General features: G+C 45.3%; 1 protein-coding gene across 3 annotated transcripts in view; it reads right to left on the reverse strand.

Annotated features, from left to right (window-relative positions):
- Positions 1 to 23908, reverse strand: part of GLCCI1 (glucocorticoid induced 1) — a 277278-nt gene extending 253370 nt beyond the window's left edge. The window contains exon 1 of one of the 3 annotated variants that reach the window (XM_086941910.1): positions 22557 to 23908. In XM_086941910.1, the coding sequence (XP_086798036.1) occupies positions 22557 to 22932 (376 nt within the window). In that variant the 5' untranslated portion in view covers positions 22933 to 23908. The remainder of the gene's footprint in view (positions 1 to 22556) is intronic. The other 2 variants (XM_086941911.1, XM_086941909.1) reach the window with 2 other exon arrangements.
- Positions 23909 to 26260: the final 2352 nt, after the last annotated feature.

Here is a 26260-nt window from a genome sequence, read left to right on the forward strand (position 1 = left end):
TACACAGACAACATTTGAGCAACATTGGAGAACCCTTCCACCTCCCTACCAACTTTTCTTAAAGAACTAGAATTCTTTGGCCAGGCAGCCGGTTTCAAAGTTAACATACATAAATTGCAGGCCTTGAGCATAACCCTGAAGTAACAAACGATGGACACCCTCAAGCCCAGATTCCCCCTCTGTTGGGACCATCACATATCTCTTATCTGAGACTTCAAATTGTCCCCACGATCCTGACGACAGTCGCTCTTAACTTCTGCGCCCTGACTCGCCAAATACACGTTGACCTTACACCCTGGCGACACCATTCTCTTTCTTGCCTGGGGAGGATTGCCAATATAAAAATGACAATCCTTTTCCGGATATTGTATATGTTCCAACCCCTCCCAGTAGAATCCCCGCAGGGCACGCTCCACACCCTCCCAATGAGGTAAACTGCTTGATTTGGGCAGATTAACGCCCTCGTCTTCTCAGAGATGTCGCCTACCACAATCCCCTCGAAGGTGGACTAGGGGTTCCAGATCTAAAACGATACTACCAAGCTACCCGGTTGAGAATTGTAGAATGGTCCCACGCAGAGTCGGAGAAACACTGGTTGTTCATGGAAAGGGCCCTGGTGAGACAACCTTTATGGAGGATCCCCTTCCTCCCATAAAATTACCTGCCCTCTAACCTCTACCTGTCCTCTATCACTAAACCAGCACTGAACACCTGGGATAAACTAGTGTCCCAAAGATACCTTACTTCCTTCCCTTCCGAGCCCCATAGTAGGGAACCCGGATTTTAAACCGGCCCTGAACAATCCTGCGTTCCACCGATGGAACCAACCAGGATGTAGATCAGTCCGACATCTGTTCGACACGGAGGGTCCTATCCCATTCAAGTTCCTCCGTACAGAACTAGGGCTTCCTGAAAGTAAGCGTTGGCACTATACACAGATACGCCATTGGGTAATGCAATCAACAGTTCATCTAGGGGCACAACAACACCTCACACCCTTAGAATGCTGGCTGCTTTCAACCCCTACAAACTCACATTTAATTACACAGTTATAAAGATTCCTACGCCTGCTGAGTACTCCTACCAAAACTGCAATTCAACTCTGTTGGGAGTCCGAGATCAGGCAGGAGTTGACACCAAAGGAATGGATAGACATCCACTACCGCGCTAGGCACACAACCCGGAATCTACCAAGTATTGAAATAGCAAACAAACATTATAAAATACTGGTATCTTACCCCTATCAGACTCCACAAGTTTGGACCGTCCAAATCCCCGAACTGTTGGCTTCAGTGTGGCCTCCCACGCACCTTATTACTCATTTTATGGGACTGACCGAAAATAGCGCCATATTGATCAAGGGTCCGTAACGATATTGACACATACTTCGAAACTGAACTCCCGAGATTCCCTGCCTATACCATCCTGGGCCTTCCCAATGCTCTTACTTTCCCACAAAAATCCTATAGAGGCAGGCAGATCGGGCTAGGGCTAATAGCGTCTTTGCAGAACATACTGTCCCACTGGGGTACAGATCACACGCCGACACACCAAGGATGGCTGCCTAGACTGTGGAACATTATGGGGTTGGAAGTTAACCTAACACTGTTGAATCAACGCTTAGCGTTTCACAAACTATGGAAACCATTTCTGAACCTCTTGACATCAGAATTCCGTGAACTTACCTGCCTCAAGTATCTTCGCCTATTGCGCCTCTTGGACGCCCCTACTATTCCTAATCCAAAACCCCGATCAGGGCATGGCTGGGTGGGAGAGTGCAAAACTGTCCTTATTAGTCAGTTCTAGGCAGACCGCATCTGGGGTGGAGAGGGAGGGGGAAGTTCGATAAATATATGTAATGCACCTTGTGATTCACAGGCCATGTGGCTTATGTTATTCGCTATGATGGAATTTGTAATGAAGAAATTTAAACCATAGAGGGCGCCTCTCCAGATTCTCAGCCTTTAGTTTTAACAAAAGAGTGGTCATCGTATAGAACTTTAGGACAGGATTTAAGCCATGCATTCATCATTAACCGCTTGCCGACCAGAAAAAGGTCAATGCGAGAATATTTCTTACATGTATGAGAGTAGAATATGTAGCCAAGGTTATCAGCAGTTGGAGCGCGCCTGCAGACTGATCTCTTTTAAATCTCAATGAATCAAACTAGATACTCTATTTTGGTGCGTCCTCTACATACAGATTCTGAACACAGCCTTTGTCCCATCCAAAAAACAGTTAAAATGCCCACAGAGGACCAGTGGGTTTCCCCATTCCACCACTTCTGCTGCCAAAAATTCTAAATACCTCTGGATCGCCCACATTTGGACCATACACAGAATAAAGATGTTTCACCTTGTAACAACTGCATAATTGTCCATCTACCCTGCGAATTTGCAAACCCATTTAACTGCCCCAAACATATTAGGAAACCCCTGTATTGCCATACTAAAGGACAGAAACATGTTCAGTTGTGCTGACCAGAATCTGATAACCACAATTTTCCAATAATTTCTGACCTTTGAATGGTAGAGGTGTTTTCTGGATACAGGAAACACCACTCTCAATGGTAATCCTCAATTATTCTGTTAACACATCTTACTACTTTCATTCAAACCTTTAACAAACCATTTGTGTATTCAAAATTAGTTATGACTATCCCACGTTGGTGTCCTTTTAACCAGAAAGGACAAGAAAGTCATTAATTACAAGGTTGTGTTCACTTCCATTTTTTTTGTATTTGCCAGCAAACCCCCTGCTAGGGGAAAATGTGGTGGATAGCTAGTTCAGCTGCATAGCACTCCTCTTAACCTCCCTCCTCCCGGTCGACGTTAGACCCATCCTGAGGGCAAACAAACATTAGCAACTCAGTTGCCTGGATGGGGTCATACTGTGGATCTGCTCTTGGAATTTCTTGCTGCCCCTGTGCTGTTTGTGAGTGGTGTTCCCAACACTGTCTGAACCACAGCACAGCACTCCAGTTTGTTTGTACTGCAATGGTACAAAAAGCTCCCAAATGTCAAAATGTTGGCAGTGCTGCTGCCGTTCAACAAACAAAAGCTTGTTCATGTCATTGCGAATGGGGAAGTGGCCCATCCACAAAGGGATGATCAACAACATCACCCCATCGCAAGACCTCTGCAACTCCCTCGCTTCATACTTCCACAACAAGATCGCGGACATACACAACAGCTTCAACAACCAACCAACGCACACCATGACCGAGCAACCACCCCCCACCACCACCCTCCACGCCTGGACCCCGATCAGCACCGAAGACACCATCCGCACGATGAACTCCATCCACTCCGGATCACCGACCGACCCCTGCCCTCACCACGTCTTCAACAAGGCCGACGCTGTCATCGCACCCCACCTGCGAGACATCATCAACACATCCTTCGACACCACCATCTTCCCTGAGAGCTGGAAACACGCCGAACTCAGCGCTCTACTCAAGAAACCAACAGCGGACCCCACCGACCTCAAGAATTACCGCCCCATCTCGCTCCTCCCGTTTCCAGCCAAAGTCATCGAGAAGACCGTCAACAAGCAGATGGCCGCCTTCCTCGAGACGAACGGATCCCTCGACCCCTCACAGTCCGGCTTCCGAGCCAACCACAGCACCGAGACCGCCCTCATCGCCGCCACCGATGACATCCGAGCCCTGATGGACAATGGAGAAACAGCGGCCCTCATCCTCCTAGACCTCTCCGCGGCATTCGACACGGTCTGCCACCGCACCCTAGTACGGCGCCTCAGCAACATCGGAATCCAGGACAAGGCGCTGGAATGGATCATCTCCTTCCTCGACGGAAGAACACAGAGAGTCCGCCTACCACCGTACAAGTCAGAGGCCTCCGAAGTCATCTGCGGCGTCCCCCAAGGATCATCTCTGAGCCCCACCCTCTTCAACGTCTACATGAGCCCCCTCGCGGCCATCGTACGCAAACACAACCTCAGCATAATCTCCTACGCCGACGACACCCAGCTGATCCTCTCCCTGACCAACGACCCCGCCGCCGCCAGAGCCAACCTGCACGAAGGGATGAAAGAGGTAGCCGAGTGGATGACGACCAGCAGCCTGAAACTGAACTCGGACAAGACGGAGGTCCTCATCCTGGGCTCCTCACCCTCCGCCTGGGACGACTCCTGGTGGCCTCCCGCCCTGGGCACCGCACCCAAACCGACAGACCATGCACGCAACCTGGGCTTCATCCTGGACCCCTCCCTCTGACCAGGCAAGTCAACAACGTCTCCTCGGCGAGCTTCAACATCCTACGCATGCTACGGAAGATCTTCTGGTGGATCCCCACCGAGACCAGGAAGACCGTCACCCAGGCCCTCGTCACCAGCCGACTGGACTACGGCAACGCCCTCTACGCCGGTACCACCGCCAAGCTCCAGAAGAGACTCCAGCGGATCCAGAACGCCTCAGCCAGACTCATCCTCGACATCCCACGAACCAGCCACATCTCCGGACATCTGAGAGACCTTCACTGGCTCCCCGTCAACAAAAGAATCACCTTCCGCCTCCTCACCCACGCACACAAAGCCCTACACGACCAAGGCCCGAGCTACCTCAACAGCCGAGTCAACTTCTACGCTCCCAAACGCCACCTCCGATCAGCCAACCACGCCCTCGCCGCCGTCCCCCGCATCCGAAGAGCGACTACAGGAGGAAGGTCCTTCTCCTACCTGGCCGCCAAGACCTGGAACTCCCTCCCGACCGACCTGCGCCTGACCCAAGACCACCTCTCCTTCAGGAAGAAGCTGAAGACCTGGCTGTTCGAGCAGTAGCGCCCCCCCCTCCCCCCCCAGCGCCTTGAGACCCTACGGGTATGTAGCGCGCTTTATAAGTGTCACTGATTGATTGATTGATTGAGTCTCCGGCCTATTCAGTCTGCCGTTACATTTCCATAATTAAAGAAGCGGACTGACAACAACTGTGGATTCTCTGTACTCAACTAGCAACAAATGGGTATCCCCTGCTTGCTTACAGAGCTTCCCTTTTTCTCAACTGGTGGGCACTGGAAAGGGAACAATTCCTTTTCTTTTGTTAGACCCTCAGCCACTCTAGTACTGGCATGCTTCATCATCGAGTATCCTGCTGGTCCCTAAAAACCATGATGGGATCAACCATATTCAGGGAGCACTTTGAATATTTCCGTGACCGTGGTACCTAAAATATATATTTTTTAAATGCTTCAAAGCAACCTAGGTTTCCCTTTATTGGCTGTTGTTTGGGTATAATTAAAGAATCTGAATCGGAGATAAGGATATAATGGTCCTATGTCCCTGTTAATTCATCAAAATGTTTCAGCTGTTATAGTAAAAGGAACAATCATTTTACAACAAGAATCCAGTTTCTCAGCCATTGAAATGTGAGTAAATGCTCACCTTGCATGCCAGGTAGGACCACATGCTTAACCCAATGAAGAGATTGTGTACCCAGGGCATTGCATTTCGGAAGTCCTGATGAAAGCCCTGGACCCAAGAGGCCATAGTGTAGAGGCGGACACATGTGGACAAAGTATCGGGGTCATAGGACCACAATATCCTTAACCCCGATTCAGATTTTTTTAAACTATACCCAAACAACCACCAATAAGGGTCACAAACATTTATTATTAATGGAAAAGCTGCAAAACTAACTTGCTAGCCGCCTTATATCTTGCATCACGAAATAAGGTTGGGGACGGTGAGAAACAAGACTAATCAAATTCCGAGATTGTTGTTGACCAAGATGTGCCTCTTAAGGCACCTATGGAAAATAAACAGATGGTTTGACCAAATGTAATGATAACTCTTTCATTTGAAGAAATCGTCAATGCACAAGGGTCAATAAACTGGACAACTACAAACTCTGTATTTTTCTTCTCTTTCTGATCTTCCTACTGACTTTTCACAAAAAGAAGGTAGCTCAGATTCAGTTTATTCTGATTCAATCTCAAAGACAGTGGTGATCCTGAATGCACAGTCAGAAGGCAGGAAAAAGCGATGGCAAGAAAGTTTCAAGTAAGAGATCCAATTTTACTAATGTGGGATGTTATAACTACACATCTTACTCAAGCACACAAATAGGTCCAGAACAATGATCCTCATCTAGGCTCAACCAGGAGGCCTAGATCTCACTTAACCCAATTGATCAGTTTATACTGACGCACAAAAAGGACACCAGCACATATAGCAAGCAGGTAGTGCCACAACAAGTAAAGGATGAATCTAGCCCAGTTTGAATGACAAATTAAATTGATGGACATGAAAAAGGACAGACTGGTATACAATGAAGCACAAAGATTTCAAAAATCTGAAGCACCAAAATAACCTGCATGTCTTGGGCATTAGGAAAAGTGCAAAGGATTCAAAGCCTTCATTATCCATTTATTTTAAAATGCTTTTACAGATTTAAAGGGCTGGGACTAGTATTGACAGCTTCAATAGGCTCACTCCTTCCTTCTGATTGCTAAATGCTCAGCACCAGTCTCACCTGAGTCACAATGAAATCCTAGAACAATTGTGTTTTTGAAATATTTTTGCCTACAGAAAAATTTTAGGAGAAGCCCAGGCAACAAGCAAAAATCGATTTTGACGTCCATTCATTTTTTGAGAAGCCTGGTTGTTGCCGTGCTCTATAGAATGGAGTCCTCAGCAGCTGATTAAATCATTCAAGGATATGAAGAAGAAGGCATTTCTTTTAGACCCTGTGTAAACAATTTGATTATTTGGGGTGGGTTACTACTGACGAAGAAATAACCACAAAAAGTTTGTCAGTATGAACCCTCAAAATCACTAAATTAACCTAAGCTCAACCCCCTGGCAGCTATGGCAAGAGCACATAGGCTTAGCTTAGGGCACTGTATATAGTCTTTTTGTTGTACTAAAATAGTAGAAAAAACCAAAATGATATAAAGCCCCACCTGAATTAGAAAATAGCTCTAATGATAATTTATGGTTGCAGTAGACCTGAACAAGGTGCAATTTGAGGCTGACTGTGATGAAAGGCGGGACAGATACACTAACCAGGTTCACCCTGGTCAAACATTATACCTTCTGACTCAGTCTTTTAAGTCTCAATCCACCACAGGAGTACAATTCTAAAGCCCCCAGCACCTCAGGGGAGGAACTTAGAGACTCACAGAGCAGGGTGCGGAATGTAATAGAATATCTACAAGTCCGTGGGACAGGTTGCTTTATAAATCTACTTGTACTGCAGAGCTAAAAAAATCAACTCACCTGTGCACATTTGCAAACCAAATTTAATTAGGACAAGCTATATTTCGGTCCTACTTGCCCTTTCTGGTGAGTAGGAAGACAAACTGACTTTTGACCTCTGTCTCTGAAAGCAGGGCAAATGTGACAAGATAAGATTTAAAAACATTTTATTGCTCACAAAGTGAATGAGCAATAAAAATGCCTTTAAATCTTGTTAACTTGTCACCTTTGCTCATCTTTCAGAGACAGCGGTCAAGTGCATTACAGCCAAGTCGAGAATATTTTTTTAAGTTACTAGACCTACAGGCCTAGAAACTATTTTTTGATTTTTCAAGCGCTGTAACTGCCATATAGTACAGCGACAAATTATTACAGCAATGTCAATATATAAAGGCTCCAATAAAGGCTTTTCTGATTGTGCCCCATACTATAGTAGGGTTTTAATTCCAGCAATTTATTTCTTTTGCCACCATTCTGCAGATCTATATACTGGCACTGGGGGTCGTGTTAATCAATAGGTCCAAGGGTTGCAATGCCCTTTTGAATCTGTTCAAACCTTCTAAATAGCATGCATTAGGGGTTCACGCCAAATCTTTTCCCATATGGAGAAAGATTGGAAATGTACTCCTGACCATGGAAGAAGTAACATTTCTTCCATGGTTGGGATGAAAGTGGTTGGAGGGAAAGTGAACTTGTAAACACTCAACAGATTTTCGTATGAGCAAATCTACACCTGCATATTAACTCGTGCTAAAAAGCAGCTCAATATTATTTTCTAAGAGTGCGATTTCCTGGCCTACTTCCGTAAAATCTTGTGAATTCATTAAAGCCATAAACCTTCACTTATGCAAGGACATATACCATAGGTGCAATTTTGTGACTTTCTTTAAGAATTAGGCTCCTAATTATGTCTGGAGTTAACCAAGACCTTTCATTTTTATTAAATTTCTATCTTTCTCTATCCAGCGACTGGCTTCCGCTATGTCACAAGTAGCATATCGGCACACACAAAAGTTTTGTTTAGTTCCAGGAACTACTGTGGCAGTGTATGCTTTTTGAGATCAAAAAATATTATTGCTTTTTTTCTAACGCTTGTTATAATAATAGCGAGGGCCTTACAGCTCCCAAAAAAGTTTTATAAGAGCTATATATATATAAAAAAAAGAAAAAGAAAGACATGCGCTGACAAAACCAAACGCTGACCACCAATACAAGACGTACTGGCTTTGCCAATGCTAGTTTATGTTTCCCATTATCTTGTTGAAACTGGTAGCACTAATTTTCCATCATTCATATTTTTGGGAATACTAGCGTGCATCAACACATTTACTAAACGATGCTTCAAAGAAATGTTATCTACAGTTTTACAGTGGTTTAGCAAAAAAGAAAATTTCCTAGTTGCATTTTTTTGAACATTTTATTTGAATGCAAAAGATAAAGCTTGCTTTCAAGCTTCTGCAGATATTTGCATCTCATTAAAAGCATTCTGGGAGCATTGCATGTAGCCTCAAACTGTTAAACTTACCAAACAACTTTACTGATTTTTACACTGGAACCACTGTCAGTAGTCCTGTCCGAGCTTACAACATTTCCTTAGAACGCTCACCCTAATAAGAAAGGCTTTGTATTAACGAACCATAAAGACAAGTTGAAACAGCATTTACATATGGACACAAATATTACCTTAATTGCAAACAATGTCCTTCCCTGATCCATAACGTAGCACTTTAAACTGACAGCCAAAGGGCTTGTGCTGCAGGGTTTAGGCCTACTTGTCCAGAGGACAAAATGAACATGAAAACTTGTACTTGACCCGAGACAATACGCCATGGGAGTCGGGCTGTAAGAATTCCACACCCCTGACAGTGTATCAGGCAAGACCAGCAGCAGGGTGCAGTCCAGATACAGTTGACACTAGTGAGATGGGTCCTTCCTGGACAAGGTCACTTGCAGCTTTTTGTCTCCTTCTAGCCCACAGGAGGTCATTCAACTGACTCTTGAAGCCCACTTCTTTGCCCTGGATACAAAAGGGAGCAGGTCCAGTCATTGAGATCTCCTCTCGGGTCACAGACAGAAGGCCCTGTCCCACTCTGATCTTAAGTAGTACTAGAAAGTGTTTTGCAGTGGGTGCCCGGAGGTGCCACACTTATGCCTAGTGGGTAAGGTGATCATTGGCCCCTCCCTAACCAATGGAGTAAAAGCTCCCTTGGTCACTTTTCAGTAGTTCTTCTTTGCTTTACAGTAATCAAAATGCAACGTGTAATGCCATTTTTTCAAGATGGAAAAAGACTTCAGCCACACTAAACTCGGAGTCTGATGGTTGGGAGAGGATGTGGAGAGTGCACTTTGGTAACCCTAGTGTCCTCCCACATATAACATTAAAATCCAGTTTGTAGCAAGTACTGTACCCACAACAAATCCAGAGATAGAAGTCTGGTAGGACAATACCAAGGCCCTTCAGCAACCAGACAGTGGATGTACAAGAATTTTTTTAGCATCCAGTTCTCTCCCTTTCAATTGTGCCCCGAGTACAGGTGAACCCAGCAGACCTGTCAAGCAGGATTGTACACTTTGGTATCCAAAAAAGGATGCCCACAACCACCACTGTGCAAATTTTGTAGAGTTCAAAGGAGTCAACTCTGTCCACCCAGGTCATCTCATTACTTGCTCCTGGGAGGCATTTCACACCTCATTCTAAGGGTAATTGAAGCTGGAGCACAGGCTAGGAGCGGGGAGAGGCTTATGCTAACTAGCCTTCTGACAGTTCAGGTAGGTAAAGTGAAACTTTTCCTTGATAAGTATTATTATTTGCTACAACCTGCATGACAAAGTTATTAAGGACTTTTGGTCATAAATATTTAGCTCTGATATCAAACGAGTTCTTTAGATTCTTTTTAAAAAAATGTATTGAACTGTATTTTCATAGTGGCCTACAGAAGCCTGCTAGAATGGCAGAATCCAGCTAGAAGGGAGGGACTGGTCTTGCGTGAAGCTTAAACGGCTGTCACGAGATGGCCGAAATAGATGCGAGTTACCTTTTGGGGGAAGAGTGGGTTCTCTCTGTATAGAGAGAGACCTGGGCCCATGGGTTGGGTTCTATGGTGTGGGGTTATATAAGGTAGGCAAGTTGGAAGAGCCAACGGGCGAGGTGGGGGTTTGCTGGAAAAGAAATAAAAATATGAAAGTGAAAGATCAACTAGCTTTAATTTTGGTGACTGTGAAAGAGAACATATACATTTGATAACTCTAATAAACCAAGGCCCAAACACGTCTGTTATTAAGACAAGTCATTGAGAATCGACACAATATTAGCCTTTTTTCTGTACGGTGGTCTAATGCGCATTTCTACTTTGTTAAAACCACTATATCTATAAAATGCTGAAAATGGTTTATAAACTAGTTCTAGCACTTTTGCCACAAACAGTAAGCTGGGCACAGACAACTCTAATAAGTGAGTCAGTACAGCTAGAGCAGCAGCTGTATTGGTGCTTCTTTCAACATAATTAAGACACTGTTTGAGCAGAGGGAGTCATTTACCACTTTGTAAAGAATTCCCATTATTTGGTGTCTAAGACCAACCTTGAAGATGGAAGGAGCAGATACTCACTAATGAATATCAAGGTTTGCTTTTATTTTTAACAAGCATTAGCTGAAACTTTGAAAGAAGCAGATTTTAGACCATATTTTCTCAATTTCTGGCAAGTCTCCCTCTCTCTGAGCTCTTAAAGAGCATTCTCCATGTACATCACTGAATTTTCTGCATTTTAAGCGTAAAATAGGTAGCGAATTACACACCAAAATAAAGCAGCAAAGTAAGAGTCTGAATGTTGGTCAGAAGTGTCCTTAGCTCAGCAAAAGATTGATTATTTCCATGCAAAGTGTCTCTTTTCAGCCCAAATTAGAGATCGGTTTAACCAGACTATTTGCCAACAGGCTAATTTCATTCTGGTACTATAATCTTGTTACCTCATTTCAAACGCTTCTTTCTGTCATTTAAATCAATGAGCTTAGAAGTGAAATAGCAATAGTTTCTATTTCTGCTTCTGGGTTTAAATGTAACTAATTTTTGTGTAATCGGTTGATCGATGCTCTGTTTTGCTTGCTTCAAAACTTGCAAAGCCTTCTTCGTGACCAAGAAACCGGCTATCTTAATCACTTAGCGACACAGATATTTTTCTTCAATCAGCCATTTTCAATTATTCATCTGAATCCAATTAACTACAAAGGGATATTTTCATTTCATCACTGGCGTTGATCTCAAACTAAATTATATTGGTAGTTTTGGGTCAACTTTAATCTGAAGTTCCTCCCTGACTCATGTGCTACGCAAAATATAGTCTCAGGGAAAGTCAGGCAGTTAACAAGCTGTTTAAAAGAATAACAAATCTTTAACCTCAGCTGACTGAGTATTATGCCAAAATAATCAGGTTTAGTTAACAGTTCAAAATAATGACCAACATCTTGAAGCATTCTATGTTAAGGTTCTCTATTGAGCCTGAATTAGATATGCTCTTATGACTATATCCCAATAGGATAATTTCACTTTGCGATTGTAAAAACAGTAGGTGCCTATAAGAATGTATTTGGGGACTACCAGGCAAGCAGGGGTGACTAGCCTACAACCGTAATGGTTGGGGTCTTTTACCACTGCTGTCACAGGCCCTGACCTACAGTGGCACTGCAAAGTGAACAAATACCCCATTTCAGCATCTGACCTTCAGAACAACAAGGCGGGCAATCCAAGGCTTCTCAGGGAGGCAGTGTGGTGAGAGGAGATTTTAGCCTGAACAATTTCCTAATAACAGGCAATAATAGTTGGTCTACCCAATGTCATTTTTTTCTTTTTTTTTTTTTTAAAGAGAAGTATTTTAGAACACCAATACAAAATACCACACAAAGGAATATATTCCCATGTACACTGGATTCTATAGGGAAAACAAGCAAAAACTTATAAGGTTTACAACAATCTTGCAGGTGTCCGCTCACTCTGCATAGCAATGCGAACCACTGCGACAGTTTTTCCTAAAGATAAAAGAGAATCATTGCCTGTAAGCACAAGTTCGCAGTACAAGAAGTTACATGAGCACATCGACCATTGAGGTCACCAGCGCAGTCTTTAATTGGGATTGTACGTGCAGCTGCCCCGCCTTAGGTCAATGTTGTTCGGAATCTCTCTGCAGACTGCAACGGTCAGCGGGTGCCACTGCAGGCTCCAGAAGGGAGGAAACAGGTCCAAAGCAAAACCCAAGTCTAAAATAAGTTAAAAGCCCACCGTCTAGTGTCAGGTATTCTTCAATGGTCCTCTGTGCACCAACATTCAGTATAGGACATCAAGAGTTGGGCACAGTCTCTAGAGGCCATGGGTGGGATGATGCTCTCTCCTTCGTTGACCCTCATCCTCATGTCATGCTTTACAGGTAGGCGATTCAACATTGAAAGGGGGTGTTGCACTACTAGTCACCATATATACTCCTTGTGCACACACCACCCACTCTGGAACATCAGTACAGAATTCATGCACATCTTGGCAACGGAATTTTACCAGTGTGAGGCGAGTAGGTACCTTGCTCTTTAAGAAGAGAAAAAATACCTTTTCTGCACTACAGATCAGAAAAAACATATATTGCCAGCACTGCTCCATGATTATGTGCCAGGACACAGACAGTTCTGTCTCCCGAGAAGGTACACTTGGTGCACCCGACAAGACAAAGTGTAACTCTGTGTCTCAGAACCTTTCAAATAGCCTAGGCCTCAACGATTGCATAATTATCCTGCATGCTGGATACAAAAAAAGGATACCAGAAAAAAATACATGCCTGTGTTACACAGGGCAGGGGTGCACATGCTTCCGTCCCAAGAATGCTCCATAGATCAGTATAGAACGTACAGCTCTGTTTGCCGATACAAGACTTGAAGCAGTATGTTGTGTGTGGACCCATTAATTTTTAATTCAGATACGTCCCGAGCAATCACTATCAATCGTTTACAGCTTTTACTAAGTAAGTTCTTAAACTCAGTCTTAAATCCAACTAGGTCCAGATCTACAATAACTCCCTTGCTTTCCTCTGTCCACCACAAGTCTGTTATAAACAAAATTCCAAAATTGGTATACGCTTGACTAAAACTTGTTGTGTCAAGGTTTTTGTCACTAACTAAGTACTAAAGAGGGATGTTGTGGTCAGCTTTCGTTTCTTAAGGGAATTACCTGAAAGCTGATTGAGTATTCTGAATTGTAGCCCCCCCCTTATTTCCCTCTTTATGGCCCACAGATTATTCCTTAATCTAATCTGGATTCCCACATCCATTATTGATTGCAATGTTGCGGTGCTATAACAAGCTCAGTATTCTCTATCTAATAACTATTTTTAATATTTATATTTTGTTTTATAAAAATCTAAACCTATCTCCAGAGGGCTTGGAGAGCAGCTCAGTACTGAAGTACGATATAAATAAAACAAGTGACAAACAATGTTTTAAAAAAGGTGTATTAGACACAGTTATGTGTTATGCTCTCTACATGTGCAAAGTAATGTAGAATTACATGGGATGGTCGGAGTGGTAAATTAGCATAGGTGGGCTGGCAATTGTAGATATAAAATACATTGTATGGTATAGTTCATACAAGTAGGAGGCAGAGAATGCATAACATTAAATGGTAAACATGAATGTAGATTAGAGAGGTATATATAAATGGGGGAACTTGCATGCGAATTTGGAGAATTACAATTCATAATCAGAATGTCGGTATTAAATTATTATAACCATCAGCATCGTGCACATGAGTGCACAAAGTGAGACAGAAAATAAAGCCCAGACAATGTACACATCAGGATTAAGGTGTTTTGGTAAGAATACTTTTGTAGAGATTTCTTAAAGATTGAGAAAAAACATTGATTAAAAAGTTATTTAACATTTTTTAAGCTAGTAAATAGAGGATCCATTTCTGGTGTGTGGAGGGGAAGAACATTTCAGATTTGAAGTACACAGTCTCTTTTCCTAATTAAGTTTGCGAGGTCACTCTAAAGCTTGTTATTGTATGAGGTTTCAGGATCTGTATGACCTACGTTTTTTTACCAGGTGTATGGGTGTGTTTAACTTACGGCTTGAGATAGTCACTCATGAGGAAGTCATTTAAGAGAGGAGAGGAAAGGGTGATGTAGTTAGTCTTTTTCTTGTTAAGAATTGTGTTGCTAGGTTGAAGCAATGTTTTAGAAGAGTAGTCAAAATAGCACTGTGGGATGACTAGGGACTCCACCGCTGATTAAGATCTTGGGTTGATAAAATAGGTCAGAGACCCTTGAACTGAAATGTGCAGGTAGAATCTCACTGACCTGGAAGTTTCAGGATGTGGTGTTTTAGAAACAGGTTCTCATCAAGGATGAAAACAACAAATATAACCGCTTTAATAGCAGCACCTTTAAGTGTCTTTTTCCAGGAACACTTCACCTCATTGTTAGGAATGGAATGAAGGTAGATACATTCTGTTTTCAGTGAGGTAAATTTCATGTGCCATTGGTTCATCCACATTTGTACTAAGCAAGAGTTGAGAGCAGTTATGTATGTTGGGAGTGTATTTTTAAATAACATTAGAAAAAGGGAACAGGGTGGAGAGCTTCCACTTCTAATTGTATACGCCTATGGTACATAGATACACCAAACATTTACTCACTATTCTCGTTGCTACCACCATGCTTACATAAAACATTCATGTCTTTAAAACAGCCTCTCTGATTCAATTACAGCCTGTGCTCTACGGGGAATGTTTATTCTTGAGAAACTAGCTACGTGTCCAGGTCTCTGTATAAATTAGATAAAGCTACCTGTACGGAATTAAACGTTCTAACCACTCACTGTGGAAACTTCCAAAAAAGTTACTTATATGTTTTAAGTAAAAGAGATGGTTGGCTTAGGTTTAAGGTTCTCGTGCTACATTTATAAAATGAACACAAAAATCCAGTAAATCGTGCTCGTTAGGTCTCGCCTGTCGATGCGCATGCGCATCGAGCAAGGCGAGAGTATTGGCACTTATCCGCTCTTTATCCACACTGCAAGGAATCGTGGCGATTCCTTGCAGTGCACGAGAAATTTAAGCTCAATGCGCATGCGCATTGAGCTTAAATGCGCGTGCCACATGCCCCCAGCCGCCTGCCTTGCCTACTCTCTCTCACAGCCTCCCCCAGCTCCGCCCCCTCACTACTTGATTGCACGGCCGCTAGGCCGTGCCTCCCCTACTCTCCTCCCCCCTTCTCCTCTCCTCCCCTGCCTGCCTGCCGCTAGGCCGTGCCTCCCCTACTCTCCTCCCCCCTCCTCCTCCTACTCTCCTCCCCTGCCTGCCTGCCGTCTCGCACCTCTCCCCTCTCCGCCCCCTCCCCTGCCCGCCGTGTTACGGTGAAAGGCTTGTTTGTTTATTTTACCCGCCGTGTCTCTGCTGCTTCCCCCTGTCCTGTCTCTCCTCCTCTCTCTCTCTATATGTTCCCCCTCCCCCCCACCACTCCCATCAAGTCCCTCTGGCCCTTCCCTCCTCCCCGGACCCCTCCTCCCCTGCCCCCTCCACCCTTTCTTGTTACCACTTGTTGCCAGCTGCCCTCCTTTCGAGCGAGAGGGCGCAGTACAAGTACCTTTGGGTGTTGCTTCTCAAACCTGGTAGTCCGTTGCAGCCATGAGGACCTTACACAAAATGCTCCTGCTTTTGCTCCTGGCCTTCCCTGTCTCCGTGGTGAAAGGTAAGTGTAGACTGCTCTGCGCACTGTAGGGAGAAGGTGTATGCCTTTGGAGATTTGTGGAGTTTTGTAATCTCGTCTTGTAGCGAAGGTTCTGACTAACGACTTCCATTAGAACTTTCATTTAAAGATTAGTCTCCTTTCCTGGCAACATAGGTTTTCTCTTTCAGTAAGCGTCACACCAAGAACTTGATTGCTCTCTTTGGGAAGCATCCCAAGGGAATTTATCGGTTATGGCGCTGCTTGTTTGGGGTTGATTTCTTATATTTTGACTTGTTTTCTTGCTTTACCGGTAGTGGAATGGGATATTTTGAAGGGCCATTTTATTTAAATCCACGGTGAACCATGTTTTTGCAGGACTTAAAAGGGTTACAATGAGGGCTATTTTGTTGGAACCAGTTGTTGCCTTGTGCCTACTTGTCATGATGAATGCCTACGGAAATTCAAAGAGAGAGACAACAAATACTCTAAATTACGGTTGTTTAATGTTTTCGTTTATTGCCTGATGTCTGCACTATATTGACGTTTGAGGAGTGCCTATGGTTTGAAGTCCCTCCCCCCCACACAGTCTTGGGGCTGACGTGTCCATCCATTCATTCTCTGCACGCGCCGCAGACGTGTTGAGTTTTCACCGTACACAGACCCATTGGAGTTGAGGGGATTATAAGGAAATGGGCAGTTGTATCCTGCATTTTAAATTAAAAATCGGGGGTGCGTAAAGGATCAGAATTAATGTTTCGTTTGGAAGATTTTGGCTCACCTGGTTATTTGTCCAGACTATTTTCAGATCTCTACATTACATCATAAAGTGTGTGTGTGTGTAGAGAAGGCTTTCACATATGGTGCTGTTTCTCACATCTCTGGTAGAAGCCTTCATGTGCCTGCCTCTATGGCACTGGCGCCCACCAACACCCTATGGCAGTTGTTTTAATTATGAAAAGCAGATTTAAAAAAAGACACGTTGTTATTAGGCAAGTTAAGTCTGATTTCAAATATTATCACATTTTCCTACATAGAGGCTTTCTAAGTCACTGCAAAGTGCTATCCTTCAAACCGGTCTAAGTTTGCTCACGATTTTCCCCAAAACTCAAGCCCTATACAGCTAAAAAGTCTAACTTAATTGAGTGGGACATATGTGCTACATAATAACGCAGGGCATAGTCTTTCTCAAGAGCCACGAAACCTATCTTTCATTGAGCTTGTGATGGCTGGTTTCAGTTCTACACTTATTGTATTTTGTCAGGCAAGCTCCCTCATGGAGAGGGGCAGAATTATTCTGCAGGATAGGGTCAAATTTTGCTTTGACTGGCTGCGTGACAGGGAAATTGCAGGAATGTGCCATTTTTAAAAGAATACAGTGCATTCCTGCCTTTTCCTCTGCATTGGCGCTGTTTTGGCTCCCTGGCGCCAACGCAGACAACTTTCCACCATGGTAGAAGAGTGCCTGCGTTTGTATGTTTTTTTTGTTGTTGTTTTTTTTGGGTGTGCACAAAGGACATATTCCTCAACCCCTCACTCACCCTCAACCCCTCCCCCTCGACCCCTCCCCCTCAACCCCTCACTCACCCTCAACCCCTCACTCACCCTCAACCCCTCACCCTCAACCCCTCAACCCCTCACCCTCACTCACCCTCAACCCCTCACCCTCACTCACTCACCCTCAACCCCTCACCCTCAACCCCTCACTAACCCTCACTCTCACTCATCCTCACTCAACCACCCTCACCCTCACTCACCCACCCTCAACCCCTCACCCTCACTCACTCACTCACCCTCAACCCCTCACTCTCACTCACTCACCCTCACTCACCCTCAACCCCTCCCCCTCGACCCCTCCCCCTCAACCCCTCACTCACCCTCAACCCCTCACTCACCCTCAACCCCTCACCCTCAACCCCTCAACCCCTCACCCTCACTCAACCTCACTCACTCACCCTCAACCCCTCACCCTCAACCCCTCACTAACCCTCACTCTCACTCATCCTCACTCAACCACCCTCACTCACCCACCCTCAACCCCTCACCCTCACTCACTCACTCACCCTCAACCCCTCACTCTCACTCACTCACCCTCACTCACCCTCAACCCCTCCCCCTCGACCCCTCCCCCTCAACCCCTCACTCACCCTCAACCCCTCACTCACCCTCACTCACCCTCAACCCCTCACTCACCCTCACTCACCCTCACTCACCCTCACTCACCCTCACTCACCCTCACTCACCCTCACTCACCCTCACTCACCCTCACTCACCCTCACTCTCACTCCCTCACCCTCACTCCCTCACCCTCACTCCCTCACCCTCACTCCCACTCCCTCACCCTCACTCCCTCACCCTCACTCCCTCACCCTCACTCCCTCACCCTCACTCCCTCACCCTCACTCACCCTCAACCCCTCACCCTCACACAGTGCAATAGGTCTCGGAGCATTTGAGTTAGAGCTTTTAGAATTGTTTATGGCTTTTTTTATTTGTAATTCTTTAGCATTGGCTACAGGAAACAAAAATGCTAAAGATTTACAAAAAAAACCCATAAACAATTCTAAAAGCACTAACTCTAATGCTGCGAGACCTATTGCATTTCCAATGCTTGTTTTGAATCGCGGTGTCAGGAGAAAGCAGCGTGCAGACAGCAGCAGTGAGAAGCGATTCGAACACGTTGTTGTTTTCATTCATGCGAAGGGTTTGCTAGGCGGTGATGTCAGCGTCTGCAGCATCTTAGACCTGGGGGATGCAGACGTGCGTGTGGAGGAATACAGCTGGTGAATTAGGAGGACCTCCCCTCCTCTCTCCCTGATAAAGATGGCGAGAGAAATCCAGACCCTCAAATGGTCACAAAACTGATCAGTCTCTTCTCGTAACAGGCACAAGCATCCGATTTTGTAAAGTTATCTACAAGGCTCGCAGTTTTTCGAAGTAGGAGTATGCTTCTCTAGGTAAAGTAAATAGGCAGACCATTTCCTATCAATTGTATTTAATCCATTAAATAACCACTCATGAGATTCATTATTTAAAAAACAAAATGGACCCTCATTATATTTTCCCGGACAATGCTGGTAGATATTATTTGAGAGAAAAAAATCTTCACACAACTGAGACAAATTGTGCTCAGAAACTCATTGTAAGGGAGAGCACGTTTGTTTTGGTTCATTCATGATTTACTGTAAAATGGCACTGTCTGCAGAACGTCGCCTTGACCTAGACAGCGGCTGGAGGGGGAAGCAATCCCCCCTCGCTGCATAACATTACAGCAGAAATAGCTTGGGAAAAGCGTGTTCGTCTTGTTCGGCAGCCGCTGGCCACGGTGAGGCAGCCAACGCTTTTCACAACAGCAGCCATACATAGTACTATGGGTATCGAAATGCGTCATAGCCCAGGAAACCTCAAGACAAGAGAAACTAAACAGGAGGCGAAGCACTACCGCCCAACAGAAATCACCATATTGAAGTAATAAGAAAGCATCTACATACCTAAAAAATAAGTCTGCTCAAAGTTCAAGATATGTTTAACTGAGGTGGGGTTGAGGGTCGCAATTGCGAGCCATTAGCTGTTTTCCAGAGGAAAGGAAACTGCCCACAATGTTATTACAACATGAATATCTTTTAATTGAAGTACTTGGCAATGTCTGTACAAACACAAGAATTTTGGAGCAATGTACTTTAAACAAAGCTTCCACTCGACAATCCTCCATGCCAAATAATTCTAATGAAGTCTCCTGATGTAACATTTAATAACAAAATCAGGCCTCAAACCCGATGACCAGCTCACAAACAATGTGCCACAGAAACCGTGCTCCCTCTCGAGCACTTAGCTTCAAGAATAGCCACTACCAAGAACCAAGCACCGGTGAAAGTTATTGTGCCATGAGAAGAAATGACCTTCAATTGTACTGTGCCATGGAGGGTACCGCCTCCACAAGAGAACCAAGAAGGAAAGCCAATGAACTGCCATGAATAGTAGGAAGAGACAATGAGCTGAAGGCTATTCCAATTATTTTTTTATAACTAGTGCCGTGAGAACCATGCACCGTCAAATATACTTTAGGAGAAGTGAGCCTCCTCCACTGTGGTGTCTAGAGACCAGTGCCTCCTCCGAAGTACTTAGCTATGAGAACAAAAAACGAATTTCTAATTCGTTCAGAACAATTGTCCCCCATTAACATGAAGCAAATAACATGCTGGCCTTGGCTACAGGAGGAGTTCCACAAAGCAAAATGAGGACCGCCTCTGAACAGCTAAAGTTCTTCTGAGTTTCCAGGGCCAATAGCGGTAGGGGCAACAAGATCCTCTCCAGGCCATATCTGGTAGGGGCTACGACTGGAACTATAGAAGCAGGGTTGCCATCAGCAGACTCACCAGTAGAGGGCAAATTAGCCTTAATAGGCAAGAAGAGGTCTATTAACCGTTTCTCTTTACCCAAGACACTAACCAACACACAATGAAGTGGTGTGGGTTGGTGGAAGACACTGGCATGGGTTCAAAAGGGAGATGTCGCCTGCCAGTATAAAAGAGGGAGGGAAGGCCTGAATGTCCACCTCTCCCAGCCAGCCCATTAACTTTTCTGTCTCCACAATCAGCTCCTAGACTACAATACTGATGTATATTTATATCATAAAAAGGTATACAATGGTTTTACCTATATAAAAGCTAGGGCCCCCAGATAATTGTCAATTAAGTGTTACTTCTATGTTTGGACCAGATCTAAGTGACTAAGGCATTAGGTGTCTAAAAAAGGAGCACAGTAATACCCCTTTAAAGAAGGGGGTTTAACCTGCCATAAGTATCTGTCACTGGGTGCAGTGAAGCATAATGCATCCATGTCTCTTTGCTACCCCACCCCAAACATTCCACTGACATATGTCCCCAATCTCTACTGGGATCTCCGTCTCAGTTTTCCCTCTTCTTTCAGTCTTTTTAGATCCCTCTAAATGTACCTTTCTACTGCCTTTTTACCGTCTCCCTTCTGCAACCACACTGGACTTTTCTAGGCCTTGTTCAGATTTCTGAGCTACCTCACTAAAATACTTCCTTCTTCCCACACAGCAATTACCCCGCTTTATGACTCACCGTTTGCAAATCAAGTCCATGTTGCTAAGTAGCAGGATTCTATTTTTGAATATAGTTCAACTAATGGCTATAGATTTTCAGGTCATCAGGATCCATTGATTATTTGACCCAAATGCAATAGAAATCCACAGCAACACTTTTCAGATTACCTAAAAAATACCAGGATATTTTGCAAGGTTTCAGAGATCTCTCAGTGACATGATTCAGGCAGGTCTGGTGACATTTTATACGGTAAGACAGATCTATGTAGCATTTACTACAAGGGTATTTGTCTACTGTTTGTTTGGCTGTCCTTTTTTGATGGGAGAGGGGGAGCTAGAGAGATAAGTATATAAAAATGCTAATTTTAAAACTGTGCCGTTATCTAGATATTGGATGTTTCACGTGGATACAATACATTTAACTGACAGCATAGCCAAGAGAAACTCTGCTCCGTAATAATAATATTGGTAACAGTAGCAGTGCCTAAATCTCACTTTAAGAGATCAAATACCATTCATAAATAAATGCAACTTTCATACACTTATGAATATCACTTGTTTCCGTTAAGTGCATCTGGGTAATTTTATTTAGGTCGACGAGATTGAGAATATTACAAAGTGGATAAAGTCATAACCCAGCCAGATTGTATATTAGGACCCAAGCTGGATCTTGGGGGCGGGGGGTGAGCCAACAGACAACGAGGTACGTATTGTATTAATGTTAATTATAAGCGTTTCGAAGGCTGACAAAAGGGAAATCAGGGCACGTGAGCAGTGAAACGGGGTGATAAAATGAAGATGGCCTTGAGGATCAGTGCATTGCAGTTTATGGGGGTGAGCTAAACAGCTCATGCACGAATAATACGAACATAACACCTGAAAAAGAGATAACATATACAACTACATAAACTGGACGTGTTAAGACGGCCGCCGAAAGTAGTTCGCGAATGGCTGACTTGCACACCGTACATTCCCCATCAAAGCCAGGATTGAACGGGCTGTCTCCCACATCACAGTGCCCTTCACGCAGTAGAAATATCCATTATGTTGGTTAAAAGGCATCTCCATTAGAACGTAGATAAACAACAAATGCTAGAAGGTGGAAGGCAAGGTGTGAAGGAGGTTGTGTGTGTGTGCGTTCATGAAGAAGAAGATGAAATACATGTCAATAACAGCCCCTTAGAAGGTTGTATTTTAGACTTCCCGCAGATATGATTCGTTCTGAAGCATACAAGCTGTAGGGTGCACCTGTAATATAATAGGGTGAAAATTACATTGCTGTTTATAAGCGTAACGAGCTGCGCGCCCACTAACCCTAGCTTTTCTATTTGTTCCTAAAGTAGGGCTGCGCAAGGACAACTTTTGGAATATGTGATGAAGCCCATTGTACACGCACTTGATGTGTCAGTGCAATTTGCACATCCATGGCGGGCACAGTTGTTAGAATTACCACAATAGATCGCCAAGAACGACACGTCCCAAGGGATGCAATGGATATGGAGATATATATATATATATATATATATATATATACATATATTGGTGCCTGTCGAATGTGCTGCCTGCGCTTCTTACCTCTGGAGACAGGAGAGCTGGTACTGCGGGCATCCGGGGACCCGCTCCTCCTGCCGCTGTCCGGTGGAGACCTCCGCGTCCGACCAGGGGCCCTACTGCAGCCTACGAGCTCCGGCCCGGTGGGGCTGCCGCTTTCTGCGCCGAGGATCGGAGGGCTGTTGCCGGGACTGACGACGCCGCCCGGCTCCGTGTTGCTGCCCACCGAGGCCGAACGCGTCGGGCTCAGCGGGTGAGGGTGCCCACCCCCTCTACGGAGCTGGAAGTGGACCGTGGCCCGGATGGGCTGCAGAAGCAGGCGGCTGCTGTTGGGAGGCGGGGAGCCGGTGCTGCTGCGCTGCCTCATCCTCTGGGGCTGCTGAGAGGGGCCAGAGGACATGACATCAACCGAGCGCGGCGGGGGCGGGACACGCTTCACGCCGAATGCCCCGGGGAACGGGGGCTGCCGAGGCCCTCAAGATAAAGGGTTTATGGAGAAATTTAGAGCCCACGCAGAGACCTCAGTTCGGGAAAGGACCGTCTGCTGGTCGGGGACTGAGCCACACACCAGCTGCCAGCCCGGCGCTCCTTTCCCAGGCAAGGGGCGTGAAGGCCGGCTTCACATGCGCTGCCTCGTGTGGTGCTTGTACTGGCGAGGGGGAGGGAATCCCTCGTGCCTGGGGGGGCTCCAGGGGAGTGCGGGAGGCGTCCGTGAGTCTGTCGAGGTCAGCAGGCAGAGAAGAAAAAAGTACAGTAGAGAGAAAAAAAAAGACTATGGAGCGCTGCCGAAAACGTGTTTAATGTTGTTATAATGTTCTGTAATCTTCATCCGTCGGTTTCAACCGACATCACAAACATCTTCGTCACAGCAGCACCTCCTGCTTACGAGTGACCACTCTGAGGGGCGCAACCTGCGTTGACAGGAGGGTGGGAGCAGATGGTGACATACGGCAGCTAATTGGCTATTCTGACAACTATCATGTAAAACTATCCAATAAATGATCTACAAGAACAGCGTTACGTTGGCCGAGCGTCCCTATTGGGCACATCTAAGCTTCTTTCAGCTGGTGGAGTGCTGTCGGTTTTACATAACAGACGGCTATAACAACCATTAGTGTGCCCGCTTTTATGTTCATTAAGTAAGGGGCAGGCCAGAGCTGGGCTTTGTGGTAAAGTAGCCAAGCGCTGATTGGAAGGCGAGACTACAGCTAGAGGATTCGCTGGGTGTTCTTACAAATTTGTGTAGTGATGATTACATTGAGAGATCCGGAGAAGAGCAAGTCATGCTCCAGGGAATAGGCGCTGCTGTACTACTGATTACGTGTGGTGCTGCCTGATAGATAGTAAATGCCGGGAGGGAGGCGGGGCTTCCACTCCCAACCCTGTATTGGTACTGATGTTGCAGACTACGGATGGGATCGGTACAGCTTGGCCCATATTGATTGGTTTGACGCTCAGAACACCAGGCTCCTTTGCCATAAAGGTCCTCCTTGCATCTTGTATGTAGCGTAATTCACTGGTGCGTTTAATTCAACATTTCAAAATTTCGCGTTTCAGAAAAAGTTATTCACGTATTCTTGATAACCAGAATTATAATTGGGTAGTTGTGTTAAAAACACCTGATTTATAAGGTAAAAAAATATTTATTTTCCCAATTTCAAGCATACTTGCTGTAGTGTTGTAGGGTCAGGGCATAGCTGAACACCAATGACGGCACACACGTTATTAAAGTACTGGCCAGATTCCAAACTGAGTTCAGACAATCAAGGCAAAGAGAAGGGGAAACAATGGACGCGTTTCACGCACGCCTCAGAGAACTGGTGAGCACGTGCACAGAAGATGATCCGACTAAGCAAGTCACGGAACAACTCATTCAAGGCTGCCGCAACAAGCCACTGAGGACGTTAAAATTACGTCAGCCACGTATCACGTTGGAAGAAATCCTGCTCCTTGCGCGATCGCTTGAGTTGTCAGATGTTCGGGCGACGGCGATGGAGGCAGCACTCAACCCGCAAGCAGACACCGGAGCCAGCATGAAGACGGAACGAGTAGATGCTATTCCTACCCCCAGCCGAAGTGGGCGAGGGAGATGGCCTACCCGAACAACGCAACGCACACCGTGTGGTTACTGTGGGCGTGAAGAACACAATCAAGATGGCTGCACCGCGAGAGGAAAGACGTCCTCAAAATGCGAAGTGCCGAATCATTTTGCAAGCGTGTGTCGGGGAAGTTTCCGAGGAAGGAATCCCTCAGGGAAGAAGACGTTAACAGACGCAGTGAGGCATCTGTTCCTAGAAGAAACACCGACATCACGGCCCATAAAAACACCATCTCGCCAGTACTCACGTCTAGAAGACTCCTCCGCAGAGGAAGACGACGAGTGCTACTTTGTGTCATTCGTGAGTGACCTGAAGAAAAGACGGAGACCACAACCAAAATGCCAAATTGAGATCTACGGATCAACAGTGACTGGTTTGATTGACACCGGAGCAACGGTGAGTGTGATGGGCCTGCAGCACTACAAGAATTTGAACCCAAAGCCTCAACTGACCCCGCCCAAGATTCGGATCCTGACATATGGGAGCCCGAGGCCACTCCCCCTAAAAGGGAAAATGGTAGTCCAGGTGAGGTCCGAGGATCAAGAGGTCACAACAACGTTCCACGTGGGCGACAGAGAGGCGGATCTGCTCGTGTGGAGCCACACTGCAGAAGATCTCAACTTATTCGCTTTTTCCAACTCTGTAAAAGTGCTCCAAACAGAGGATGTCCTGCAGCTATTCCCGAAACTATTCGAAGATCTAGGAACGATCAAGAGACAGCCTGTGAAGTTACATATTGACAAAGCAATCCAGCCGGTTGCGCTGAGACACTGGAGAATCCCGTTTCATCTCAGGCCGGCAGTCGAACAGGAGCTGATCCAGCTAGAACAGCAAGGGGTAATTGAAAAGGTAACAGGCCCGACGCAGTGGGTGTCACCCATGGGCATAGCTGAGAAGCCCAGGCAGCCAGGGAAAATACGGATCTGCATAGACATGAGGATGCCCAATAGGGCGATAAAACAAGAGAGACACCTCACACCCGCAGTAGATGACATACTCACTGATTTAAACGGATCACAGTGGTTTTCAAAGTTCGATTTAAACGCCGGTTACCACCAGTTAAGGCTAGCGGAGGAAAGCAGATATATTACAACGTTTTCAACACACCTTGGGCTCCGGCGATACAAAAGGTTACATTTTGGAATATCTCCAGCAGCTGAAATCTTCCAAAACACAGTAAAGGAAATCCTGTCGGGCCTCCAAGGCGTGCTGAACGTGAGTGACAATATTCTGATCCATTCTAAAACCATTGAAGAACATCATCGGCGACTCAGAGCCACGCTCCAGCGACTAACAGAGCATGGAGGGACCTTACACAAGGACAAGTGTCAATTCTTTCAAAAATCAATCAAGTTCTTTGGGTATGTCTTCAACTCGGAGGGGGTCAAAGTAGATCCCAGAAAGTCTCATGCAATTCAGCTTGCCCCAGCACCGACGAATGCGTCAGAGGTAAAAAGCTTTTTGGGAATGGTGCAATATTGTGCAAGATTCACCCCGAACTTGCCGACAATTGCGGAGCCCCTGCGAAACCTAACGAAGAAAGAAAACCCATGGAAGTGGACACACGTGGAGGAAGACGCTTTTAACCAGGTAAAATCAGCATTACTAGATGGAACCACCATGGCTTAT

This window comes from Lissotriton vulgaris, chromosome 10 (genome assembly GCF_964263255.1).
Source record: "Lissotriton vulgaris chromosome 10, aLisVul1.2, whole genome shotgun sequence".
NCBI lineage: Eukaryota > Metazoa > Chordata > Amphibia > Caudata > Salamandridae > Lissotriton > Lissotriton vulgaris.